Source organism: Salmo salar, unplaced genomic scaffold (genome assembly GCF_905237065.1).
Source record: "Salmo salar unplaced genomic scaffold, Ssal_v3.1, whole genome shotgun sequence".
NCBI lineage: Eukaryota > Metazoa > Chordata > Actinopteri > Salmoniformes > Salmonidae > Salmo > Salmo salar.
Window position 1 is genome coordinate 19,911 of NW_025547541.1, and position 12,683 is coordinate 32,593.

Consider the following 12,683-nt stretch of genomic DNA (forward strand, 5'->3'; position numbering starts at 1 on the left):
AAGAGACACTAAATAAGATAAAGAATCTAAGAGACACTAAATAAGATATAGAATCTAAGAGACACTAAATAAGATAAAGACATGAAGACAAAGCTAAAAGTAATATATTCTGGAACACAAAACAGACGTAATTAAGCAACTCTCTTAAAATAATCAAAACCCATGTTACCCAGAACCCCATGTTACCCAGAACCCCATGTTACCCAGAACCCCATGTTACCCAGAACCCCATGTTACCCAGAACCCCATGTTTCTCTGTTGGTAAAACCAAACTAAAAGGAATAATGGTGGTTGTTACCATGTTGCAGTCACTCCTTTTAGATTTCTTCCAAGGTTCTAGAAAGATAAACTAATTCTGAACTTGTTATTAAAATTAGAACCACTTCAGGTTTGTCACCACATTTTAAACACCAGTCCACTGCTGACCATCCATTTAAAACACAAAACTGACCTAAGATCAGCATGTAGGGTCAGCTTCATTCTACTCCTACTCCGTCCCCTGGGCTGCTCTCTCCTCTCCCGGTCCAGCTTCAGCTCTGGAGCTCAGAGAGACCATCTCCATGGCATTGACATAAAGATCCATGCTGCTCACCCTGTTCACTCTCTTCTGCCTCCTGGTGGGCTAGGGAGACACAGCACCAACAGTCAGACATTTACTCTCTAGTATCTCCATTCTCTCTCCCTCCCTCTACCCCTCACCCTCTCCCTCTAGTTTAAATGACTTGTAACGTCTGAGTAAATGTCTTTACCTTGTAGTACAGGTAGGAGGTGGTGATGGCTGTCAGTAGGATCAGCAGCACTACAACGTGTCTGATGATGAAGGCTGTCAGAGGAGAGGCTGCAAACAGAAACACCTTTGATGAGGGGACTGATCATCATCACATAGATCTGTGGGAAATCTGTCAAAGACAAAGTTGTAAGTCTGGTTCATGTTCAGTTACCTGTGATGGTGAGGGAGAGGAGCTCACTCTCAGAGGAGAAGTTATGAGAGAAAACATAATTGTCATAAACACAGCTGTAGTTCCCTTGGTGGGAGTCATCTGCAGCAGGGAAGAGGAAGGCAGCAGAGTGATTGACAGCTGGCTGGGTCTGGGTTCTGTTGGAGCCGGTGAACGTGAGGAGGAAGGAGCCTCCTGGGTACTGTGGCTGAGTGGAGCAGGTGATGGTGAAGCTGTAGCCCCTGAACATCTCGGGCCCCTGGTGGCCCCTGGAGACCCCTCCCATTGAGTCAGTCAGGGAGATATCAGGCTGGACCAGGAGATCTGTAACAATAAAAGATTACAAGAAAAACCTCTTCAACTAGTTTCCTATAGATATGACAATAACATCAGCATGTAACAGTGCTAGCCACCCTCCCTCACAGGGCAACATGAGTAGTGGGCCTACAGTCACTGAGACAACATATGTTGATATCAGGCTTAAGCAGGACATCTGGAACAAGAGGAGAGAAAAAGAAAACGTAGCTCCTCAACTACTTTCCTCATTTAGATATGACAATAACATGACATGTGACAGTGGTAGTGAGTAGAGACGTTCACTGAGATAACAATCAAATACAAAAGCATTCTGGGATATTTAAGTTGTATTTGATTCCTTTTTGACTGAGTGATCTATTTAGTAAAGCAGACTGACAAGCTAAACAGTCATCATGAGAGGTGCAGAGGAAGTTGTATGAATGAAGGAAATCAGTTGAATATAATTATAATATGTTGATATTTCCTGAGCAGATCACTGAGTCCAGGAAGGAGATATAATACATGGCCAAAAGTATGTGGAACTCAGCAGTGAGTTTTTCAATCGAGGACAGACAGTCCTTACGCTCTATACACTTAACCTGTTATGGCTAGGGGGCAGTATTTTCATGGCTGGATAAAAACGTACCCGATTTATTCTGATTATTAGTCCTGCCCAGAAACTAGAATATGCATATAATTATAATTATTAGCTTTGGATAGAAAACACTCCAAAGTTTCTAAAACTGTTTGAATGTTGTCTGTGAGTATAACAGAACTCATTTGGCAGGCCAAAACGTGAGAAGATTCTTTACAGGAAGTACCATGTCTGACCATTTCTTGAACTTCTTTGCCATCTCTATCCATTACAAAGGATCTCTGCTCTAACGTGACACTTCCTACGTCTTCCATAGGCTCTCAGAGCCCGGGAAAAACCTGAATGTCGTCATTCCAGCCCCAGGCTGAAACACATTATCGCCTTTCTCAAGTGGCCGATCAAGGGACTGTGGGCTTAGGCGCGTGCACTGGCCGCCCCGTCTTTGTGTTTTTCCTCTGTTTACCGAAAAGGAGATTCCCGGTCGGAATATTATCGCTTTTTTACGAGATAAATTGCATAAAAAATGATTTTAAACAGCGGTTGACATGCTTCGAAGTACAGTAATGGAATATATAGAATTTTTTTGTCACGACCCTGATTTACCATTTCGGATAGTTTCTGGAACGCACGAACAAAACGCCACTATTCGGATACAACGATGGATTATTTTGGACCAAACCAACATTTGTTATTGAAGTAGCAGTCCTGGGAGTGCATTCTGACGAAGACAACAAAAGGTAATCAAACTTTTATAATAGTAAATCTGATTTTGGTGAAGGCTAAACTTGCCGGGTGTCTAAATAGCTAGCCCGTGATGGCTGGGCTATGTACTTAGAATATTGCAAAATGTGCTTTCACCAAAAAGCTATTTTAAAATCGGACATATGGAGTGCATAGAGGAGTTCTGTATCTATAATTCTTAAAATAATTGTTATGCTTTTTGTGAACGTTTATCGTGAGTAATTTAGTAAATTGTTAGTAAATTCCCGGAAGTTTGTGGGGGGTATGCTAGTTCTGAACGTCACATGCTAATGTAAAAAGCAGTTTTTTTATATAAATATGAACTTGATTTAAACAAAACATGCATGTATTGTATAACATATTGTCGTAGGTGTGTCATCTGATGAAGATCATCAAAGGTTAGTGCTGCATTTAGCTGTCTTCTGGGTTTTTGTGACATTATATCCTAGCTTGAAAAATGGGTGTCTGATTATTTCTGGCTGGGTAGTCTGCTGACATAATCTAATGTTTTGCTTTCGCTGTAAAGCCTTTTTGAAATCGGACAGTGTGGTTAGATTAACAAGAGTCTTGTCTTTAAAATGCTGTGTAATAGTCATATGTTTGAAAAATGGAAGTTTTCGGATTTTAGAGGAATTTGTATTTCGTGCCACGCCCATCATTGGATATTGGAGCAGGTGTTCCGCTAGCGGAACGTCTAGATGTAAGAAGTTAAACTCTAGGCAGTCCGTTCTGTGAGCTTGTTTGACCTACCACTTCACAGCTGAGCCGTTGTTGCTCCTAGACGTGCCACGTTGAAAGTCATTGAGATCTTCAGTAAGAACATTTTACTGACTGTGTTTGTCTATGGAGATTGCATGGTGGTGTGCTTGATTTTATACACCTGTCAGCAACAGGTGTGGCTGAATTAGCCGAATCCACTAATGTCCACATACTTTTGGCCATATGGTCTATCTTGTTATTACCTGAGCAGATCACTGTGAATCCAGGATAGAGATCATATCTTCTCCTACACTCCCTCAGTGAAGACTCAGACCCAGAACAGTCAATTCCAAACCCTCCAGTGGTGTTTCCAGGTAGAACTGAAACAGTGGAGCCACAACCCATCTGTCTACACACTACTGCAGCTACATCCTCCTGGTCCCAGTCAGATCCCACAGTCCTCCACTCTCCCTGGTCGTACCACTCCACTCCACCAGCACAGCGACTGCCTCCCCCCACCAGCCTCACATCATCAGGCTCTGAGAAAAGAAAAGAGAGAGACAGTAATCTTACTATTTTCTCACTAAAACACACCTATATTGTCTCTCATATTCTTCACTCCAGGTGAGAAACAATGTTGATTGAGTGACAAACTGTTTCTTACCTGAGCAGGTGAGTCCAACAGCATTACCAGGTAGACAGGTGTTGTTTTCTCTGTCTGAGGTGTCACAGTCCAGGAGAAGGGACTCTTTGCCTTTACACTGGAACTCTTTATCCCAGGTCTGACCCTCACCTTCTCCATAGAGCCCCCCCTGTAGAGCTGCAGGAACCCCACAGCCAAGCTCCCCACAGACTACCTCTGCATCTTGCCGGTCAAAGTCAGCTTCACACACTGAGGCCCAGGACTGATTGGACTTCACCTCCACTCTCCCAGAGCAGAGACCAGCTCCATCCACAAGCCGCACAGACTCTGGAGAAAAAGACTTGGTTGAACATTCAATCAGTTTTGTTGATGACACTGTCAAGGACTAAACACAAATATGTTGGATAAAAGATTGTAGTTTGCTATGTTTGATACTGTAAGAGGTAGAAATGGGTTCTTAGTCACTCAGGATAGGGTTGGGAATAATGCAGGCAGGAGACAGGAATAAGTTCACTTCACTTTATAGAAAATAAACAGCTGGACATCCATCAGGCAGCTTCACTTCAGTACCATCTGAACTACAATGATCTGCCCATGAACATCTCCCATAAACCAATATGACAAACACAAATATAATGTTTAAATACATCTGACATCTCTCCCTCTATTTAAATGAAATAAAAACACATAAAACATGATACATGGTAATATTGTATAATGTATAAATAAATCTCTCAATATGACCAGTCTCTTACCTGAACAGGTCACATGATGATAATATTCACCAATACAGACACCAGGTTCTCCTATGAAGCCACACTGTCTAATAGAAGACTCATCTCCACTACATCTCAATAGTGTGACTCCTCTTCTTCCATCTTCAGCCAGAGGTCCTCTAGATTCAGATACAGGATTCCCACAGTCCATCTCTCTACACACAACCTTAACCTCTCTCATCATTCTCCACAACACAGTACATAGACCCAACCACTCTCCTCTGTAGAAGACTTCCACTGTCCCAGAACAGGAAGTGGTCCCATCCACCAGTCTGACTGAGAGTTCAGCTGTAAACAGCAGAGAGGAAAACACAGTGGTGAGGACAGATGATGACAGTGATTCTGTTATTCTAACAGCAGTAGTGCTTTGTGGTTGACAAGTATTAGTAGTTCCATAAAACACTACTTGTTATTGGGGTTTAGAATGGTTTGTATGGACACATGAATTTCTCCATGTGGGATAATAAAGTTGACTAATATTGAACTGCTATAATCACTGTAGATTTATACTCTACCTACCTGGTGGACTGACGCTTTGAGCCTGGAGATCTGAGGAGAAGGAGAGAGACAGAGGAGAAAGAGAGAGAAAGAGACAGAGAGATAGAGAGAAACAAAGGAGAAAGGGAGGAGTCAGAGGAAGAGAGAGACAGAGGTTAAATGAACATCAACATGACCTTTCATGATGTGATGGGGAAGACAGGCTTATCGTTGGTATGGTGCAACAACACCCATGTGTACATACACTATATATACAAAAGTATGTGGACACCCCTTCAAATTAGTGGATTCTATTTAAGCCACTCCCCTTCCTGACAGATGTATAAATCAAGCACTCAGCCATGCAATCTCCATAGACAAACATTGGCAGTAAAATGGCCTTAATGAAGAGCTCAGTGACTTTCCCCTCTCTTCTCCCCCTCTCCTCTTCCCTTCTCCCTCCTCTTCTGCCCCTCTCTCCTCTCCTCTCCTCTCCTCTCCTCTCCTCTCCTCTCCTCTCCTCTCCTCTCCTCTCCTCTCCTCTCCTCTCCTCTCCTCTTCTCCCCCTCTCCCCTTCTCCCCCTCTCTTCTTCTTCCCCTCCCATCCCCTCTCTCCTCTTCTCCCCCTCTCCTCTCCTCTTCTCTCCCCTTCTCCCCCTCTCCTCTCCTCATCTCCCCCCTTCTCCTCCCCTCTCCTCCCTCCACTCCTCTACTCTTCTCTTCACTTCTCCTATCTCCCCCTCCTCTCCTCCCCCTCTACACATCTCCCCTCTACGCTTCTTCCCCTCTCCTTTCCCCTCTCCTCTCCTCTTCTCCCCTCTTCTCCTCTCCTCCCCCTCTCCTCTCCCCTCTCCTCTACTTTCCTCCCCTCTCTCCCCCTCTCCTCTCCTCTTCTCTCTCTCTCCTCTTCTCCCCCCTCCCGCATTCTCCCCCTTCTTCTCCTCTCCACCTCTCCCCCTCTCTTCTCCTCTTCTCCCCTCTCGTCTCCTCTTCTCCCATCTCTTCTCCCACCCCTCTTTTCCCCATCTCCTCTCTTCTTCTCTTCTCCCCCTCCCATCCCCCTATCCTCTCCTCTCCTCCTCTCCTTCTCTTCTCCCCCTCTCCTCTCTCTTCTCCCCCTCTCTTCTCCTCCTCTCCACTCTCCTCTCATCTCTTCTCCCACCCCTCTTCTCCCCCTCTCCTCTCCTCTTCTCACCCACACCTCTCCCCTTGTCCCCCTCTCCACTTCTCCCCCTATCCTCTTCTCTTCCCCCCTTCTCCCCCTCTCCTCTTCTCCCCCTCTCCTCTTCTTCCCCTCCCATCCTCCCTCTCCTCTCCCCTTCTCCCCTATCTTCTCCTCTTCTCCCCCTCTCCCCTCTCTTCTCCCCCTCTCCTCTTCTCCCCCTCTCCTCTTCTCCCGCTCTACTCTTCTCCCCTGCCCCTCTCCCCTTTCCCGTCCCCTCTCATGTCCTTCCCACTGTCCTCTCCTCTCCACTCGTCCCCTCCCTCTCTTCTCCTCTTGTCCCCCTCTCTTCTCCCCCCCTCTTCTCCCCTTCTTCTCCCCCTCTCTTCTCCTCTCCTCACCCTCTCTTCTCCCACGCCACTCCCCTTCCTGACAGATGTATAAATCAAGTACTCAGCCATGCAATCTCCATAGACAAACATTGGCAGTAGAATGGCCTTAATGAAGAGCTCAGTGACTTTCCCCTCTCTTCTCCCCCTCTCCTCTTCCCTTCTCCCTCCTCTTCTCCATTTCTCCTCTTCTCCCCTTCTGCCCCTCTCTCCTCTCCTCTCCTCTCCTCTCCTCTCCTCTCCTCTCCTCTCCTCTCCTCTCCTCCCACTCTCTTCTAATCTTCTCCCCACTCCTCTTCTCCCCCTCTCGTCTCCTTTTCTTCCCCTCCCCCTCTACTCTTCTCCCCCTCTACCCTCAACTCTCTCCCTCTCTTCTCCCCCTCTCCTCTTCTCCCCCTTTCCTCTCCTCTTCTCCCCCTCTCCTCTCCTCTTCTCCCCCTCTCCTCTCCTCTTTTCTTCTCCGCTCTCTTCTGCCCCTCTCCACTTCTACCTCTCTCTTCTTCTCTTCTCCCTCTCTTCTCCCCCTCTCTTCTCCCCTCCCCTCCCCTCTCTTCTCTTCTTCTCCCCTCTTTTCTCCTCTCCACTCCCTTCCTTTTCCCTTCTCCTCCCCATCTCCCCCTCTCCTCTTCTCCCCCCTCTTCTCCTCTTCTCCCTCTCTCCTATTCTCCCCCTCTCTTCTCCCCCTCTCCTCTTCTCTTCCCCCTCTCTTCTCCTCTTCTCCCCCTCTCTTCTCCCCGTCTCTTCTTCGTCCCCCCCACCCCTCTCCTCTCCTCTTCTCCTCTTCTCCCACCTCTCTTCTCCCCCTCTCTTCTCTCCTCTCCCTCTCCTCCATTTCTCCTCTTCTCCCCCTCTCTTCTCCTCTTCTTCCCCTCCAATCCGTCCTCTCTCCCCTTCTCCCCCTCTCCTCTCCCCTTCTCCCCCTCTCCTCTCCCCTTCTCCCCCTCTCCCTCGCTTCTCCCACCCCACTTCTTCCCCTCTCCTTATCTCTCCATTTCTCCATTTCTCCTCTTCTCCCCCCTCTCCTCTTCTCCCCTTCTTCCCCTCTCCCCTTCTGCCCCTCTCCTGTCCTTCCGACTCTCCTCTCCTCCCCCTCTCCTCCTCTCCACTTCTTCCCCTCCCCTTCCCCCTCTCCACATCTTTTCTCCCCTCTCTTCTTCTCCCCCTCTCTTCTCCTCTGCCTCCCCTCCCCCTTTACCCATCTCCCTCCTCTTCTGTTCTCCCCCTCTTCTCCCACTCTCCTCTTCTGCCCCTCTTCTCTTCTCCCCTCTCCCTTCTGCACAACTCCACAACACCTTTTCTTCCCCTCCCCTCCCCAGCCCTCTCCTCTTCTCCCCCTCTCTTCTCCTCTTCTCCCCCCTCTCCACTTCGTCCCTCTCCTCTTCTCCCCCTCTCCTCTCCTCTTCTCCCCTCTCTTCTCACCCTCTCTTCTCCCCTTCTCCATCTCTCCTCTTCTCTCCCTCTCCTCTCCACTTCTCCCCCTCTCCTCTTCTCCCCCTCTCTACTCCCCTTCTCCCCTCTCTTCTTCTCACCCTCTTTTCTCCACCACTCCCCTCTCCTCTTCCCCACCTCTGTTCTCCTCTTCTCCCCTCTCTTCTCACCCCTCTCTTCTCCCACCCCTCTTCTCCCCTCTCCTCTTCTCTCCCTCTCCTCTCCTCCCCCTCTCCTCTACTCTTCTCCCCTTCTGCCACTCTCCTCTTCTCCCCCTCTACTCTCCTCACCTTGCCCTCTCTTCTCCTCCTCCTCACCCTCTCCTCTTCTCACCCTCTCCTCTCCTCCCCCTCTCTTCTCCTCTTCTCTTCCTCTCTTCTCCTCCCCCTCTCCCCCTCTCCTCTTCACTCCATCTCTTACCCTCTTCTCTCCCTCTCCTTATCTTCTCACCCTCTCTTCTCCTCCCCTCTCTTACCCCCCTCTCCTCTTCTTCCCTTCCCATCCTCCCTCTCCTCTCCTCTTCTACCCCTCTCCTCTCCTCTACTATTCTCCCCTTCTCCGACTCTCCTCTCCTATTCTCCCACTCTCTTCTCCTCTTCTCCCCCTCCTCCTCCTCTCCTCTTCTCCCCCTCTCTTCTCCTCTCCCCTCCTCCCCTCTCTTCTCCCTCTCTCCCCTCTCTCTCCTCTCCCTCCCCTCTCTCTTCGCTCTCCTCTCCTCTCGCCTCTCTCTCTCCTCTTCTCCCCCTCTCTTCTCCTCTTCTCCCCTCTCCTCTCCCCTCTCTTCTCCCCTCTCCTCTTCTCTTCTCCCCTAACTCTTCTCCCCTCTCTCCTCTTCTCTTCTCCCTCCCTCTCCTCTCCTCTTCTCCCCCTCTCCTCTTCTCCCCCTCTTCTCCCTTCTCCCCCTCCTCTCTCTCCTCTCTCCCCCTCTCTCCTCTTCCCCCCTCCTCTTCTCCCCCCTCTCCTCTTCTCCCCTCTCCTCTCCTCTCCTCTTCTCCCCCTCTAATCTCCACTTCTCCCCGCTAATCTCCTCTTCTCCCCTCCCCTCTCCCCTTCTCCCCTCTCTTCTCCCTTTTCCCCTCTCCTCTTCTCCCCCTCTACACTCCTCTTCTCACCCTCTCTTCTCCCATTCTCCCCCTCTTCTCCCCCTCTACTCTCCACTTCTCTCCCTCTCCTCCCCTTCTCCCCCTCTCTCCTCCCCTTCTCCCCCTCTCTTCTCCCTTTCTCTCCCTATCCTCTTCTCCCCCTCTCCTCTTCTCCCCCTCTCTTCTCCCTTTCTCCCCCTCTCCTCTTCTCCCCCTCTCCCCTTCTCCCCCTCTCCTCTTCTCCCCCTCTCCTCTTCTCTTCTCCCTTTCCTCTTCTCCACCTCTCCTCTTCTCCCCCTCTCTTCTCGCTTTCTCCCCTTCTCCCTTTCTCCCCTCTCTCCCCCTCTCATTTTCCCACCCTCTCCTCTTCTCCCTTTCTCCCCCTCTCCTCTTCTCCCCCTCTCCCTTTCTCCCCTCTCCTTTCTCCCCCCTCTCCCTTTCTCCCCCTCTTCCTTTCTCCCTTTCTCCCCCTCTCCTCTTCTCTCCTCTTCTCCCCACTTCTCCCCCTCTACTCTCCTCTTCTCACATTCTCTTCTCCCATTCTCCCCTCTCCCCTTCTCTTCTCCCCACTTCTCCCCCTCTACTCTCCTCTTCTCACATTCTCTTCTCCCATTCTCCCCCTCTCCTCTTCTCTCCACTTCTCTCCACTTCTCTCCCTCTCCTCTTCTCCTCCTCTCTTCTCCCTTTCTCTCCCTATCCTCTTCTCCCCCTCTCTTCTCCCCCTCTCCTCTTCTCCCCCTCTCTTCTCCCTTTCTCCCCCTCTCCTCCGCTCCCCCTCTCCTCCGCTCCCCCTCTCCTCTTCACCCGCTCCCCCTCTCCTCTTCTCCCCTTCTCCTCCTCTCCCTTTCTCCCCCTCTCCTCCTCTCCCTTTCTCCCCCTCTCCTCCGCTCTCATTTTCTCACCCTCTCCTCTTCTCCCTTTCTCCTCTTCTCCCCCTGTCCTCTTCTCCCCCTCTCCCCCTCTCATTTTCTCCCCCTCTACTCTTCTCCCTTTCTCCCCTCTCCTCTTCTCCCCTTCTCCTGTTCTCACCCTCTCCTCTTCTCCCCCTCTACTCTCCACTTCTCTCCCTCTCCTCTTCTCCCTTTCTCCTCTCTTCTCCCTATCCTCTTCTCCTCCTCTCCTCTTCTCCCCCTCTCCTCCTCTTCTCCCCCTCTCCCCTCTCTTCTCCCTTTCTCCTCCGCTCCCCCTCTCCTCCGCTCCCCCTCTCCTCTTCTCCCCCTCTCCCTTTCTCCCCCCTCCCTTTCTCCCCCTCCCTCTCTCCTCTTCTCCCCCTGTCCTCTTCTCCCCCTCTCCTCTTCTCCCCCTCTCCTCTTCTCCCTTTCTCCCCCTCTCCTCTTCTCCTCTTCTCCCCCTCTCCTCTTCTCCCCCTCTACTCTCCTCTTCTCCCCCTCTACTCTCCTCTTCTCACCCTCTCCTCTCCTCTTCTCACCCTCTCCTCTCCTCTTCTCACCCTCTCCTCTCCTCTTCTCACCCTCTCCTCTCCTCTTCTCACCCTCTCCTCTTCTCTTCTCCCCTTCTCTTCTCCCATTCTCCCCCTCTCTTCTCCCTTTCTCCCCCTCTCCTCTTCTCCCCCTCTCTTCTCCCTTTCTCCTCCTCTCTTCTTCCTTTCTCTCCCTATCCTCTTCTCTCCCTCTCCTCTTCTCCCCCTCTCTTCTCCCTTTCTCCCCCTCTCTTCTCCCTTTCTCCTCCTCTCTTCTCCCTTTCTCCTCCTCTCTCCTCCCTTTCTCTCCCTATCCTCTTATCCCCTCTCCACTTCTCCCCCTCTCTTCTCCCTTTCTCCCCCTCTCCTCCTATCCTCTCCTCTTCTCCCCCTCTCCTCCTCTCCACTTCTCCCCCTCTACTCTCCTCTTCTCACCCTCTCCTCTTCTCCCCTCTACTCTCCACTTCTCTCCCTCTGCTCCCCTTCTCTTCTCCCTTTCTCCCCTCTCTTCTCCCTTTCTCTTCTCCCTTTCTCCCCCTCTCCCTTTCTCCCCCTCTCCTCTTCTCCCCTCTCTTCTCCCCTCTCCTCTTCTCCCCCTCTCTTCTCCCTTTCTCCCTTTCTCCTCTTCTCCCCTCTCCTCTTCTCCCCCTCTCCTCTCTTTCTCCCCCTCTCCTCTTCTCCCCCTCTCCTCTTCTCCCCTCTCCTCTCTTTCTCCCCCTCTCCTCTTCTCCCCCTCTCCTCTTCTCCCCCTCTCCACCTCTCCACTTATCCCCTTCTCCCCCTCTACTCTCCTCTTCTCACCCTCTCTTCTCCCATTCTCCCCCTCTCTTCTTCTCCCCCTCTACTCTCCTCTTCTCCCCTCTCCACTTCTCCCCCTCTACTCCCCTCTTCTCACCCTCTCCGCTTCTCCCCCTCTCCCATTTTCTCCCCTCTTCTCCCTTTCTCCCCTCTCTCTCCCCCTCTCATTTTCTCCCTTTCTCACCCTCTCCTCTTCTCCCCTCTTCTCCCCTCTCCTCTTCTCCCTTTCTCCTCTTCTCCCCCTCTCCCCCTCTCATTTTCTCCCCTCTTCTCCCCCTCTCATTTTCTCCCTTTCTCCCCTTCTCCCCTTCTCCCCCTCTCCACTTCTCCCTCTAATCTCCTCATCTCCCCCTCTCTTCTCCCCTTCTCCCCCTCTCCTTTTCATGTTCTCCATTTCTCCTCTTCTCCGCCTCTCCTCTTCTCCCCCTCTCCTCTTCTCCCCATCTCTTCTTCCCCCTCTCCTCTTCTCCCTTTCTCCCCCTCTCCTCCTCTCCACTTCTCCCCCTCTACTCTCCTCTTCTCACCCTCTCCTCTTCTCCCCTCTCCTCTCTCCTCTCTCTCTCCCTCTTCTCCCTTTCTCCCTCTCTTCTCCCTTTCTCCCCTCTCCCTTTCTCCCCTCTCCTCTTCTCCCCCTCTCCTCTTCTCCCCTCTCTTCTCCCTTTCTCCTCTTCTCCCCTCTCCTCTTCTCCCCCTCTCCTGTCTTTCTCCCCTCTCCTCTTCTCCCCCTCTCCTCTTCTCCCCCTCTCCACCTCTCCACTTCTCCCCTTCTCCCCCTCTACTCTCCTCTTCTCACCCTCTCTTCTCCTCTTCTCACCCTCTCTTCTCCCATTCTCCCCCTCTCTTCTTCTCCCCTCTACTCTCCACTTCTCTCCCTCTCCTCTTCTCCCCCTCTCATTTTCTCCCCTCTCCTCTTCTCACTTTCTCCCCCTCTCCTCCTCTCCCCCTCTCCACTTCTCCCCTCCCATTTTCTCCCCCTCTCCTCTTCTCCCCCTCTCCACTTCTCCCCTCTCCACTTCTCCCCTCTCCACTTCTCCCCCTCTCTTCTCCCATTCTCCCCCTCTCCTCTTCTCCCCCTCTCCACTTCTCCCCCTCTACTCTCCACTTCTCTCCCTCTCATTTTCTCCCCCTCTCCTCTTCTCCCCCTCTCCTCTTCTCACTTTCTCCCCCTCTCCTCCTCTCCCCCTCTCCACTTCTCCCCCTCTCCACTTCTCCCCTTCTCCCCCTCTACTCTCCTCTTC

At 51.2% G+C, this 12,683-nt stretch overlaps 1 protein-coding gene across 1 annotated transcript; it reads right to left on the minus strand.

Moving 5' to 3' along the window:
* Nucleotides 1–284: 284 nt before the first annotated feature.
* LOC106602136 (deleted in malignant brain tumors 1 protein-like) lies at nucleotides 285–5,235 on the minus strand. Its single transcript, XM_045711337.1, has 7 exons — nucleotides 5,209–5,235; nucleotides 4,669–4,977; nucleotides 3,935–4,240; nucleotides 3,534–3,809; nucleotides 942–1,262; nucleotides 750–838; nucleotides 285–622 (listed from the first exon to the last, which is right to left on the minus strand). The coding sequence occupies exons 2-7, from the start codon at nucleotides 4,871–4,873 to the stop codon at nucleotides 488–490; spliced, it is 1,332 nt and encodes a 443-aa protein (XP_045567293.1). The 5' UTR covers nucleotides 4,874–4,977; nucleotides 5,209–5,235; the 3' UTR covers nucleotides 285–487.
* Nucleotides 5,236–12,683: the final 7,448 nt, after the last annotated feature.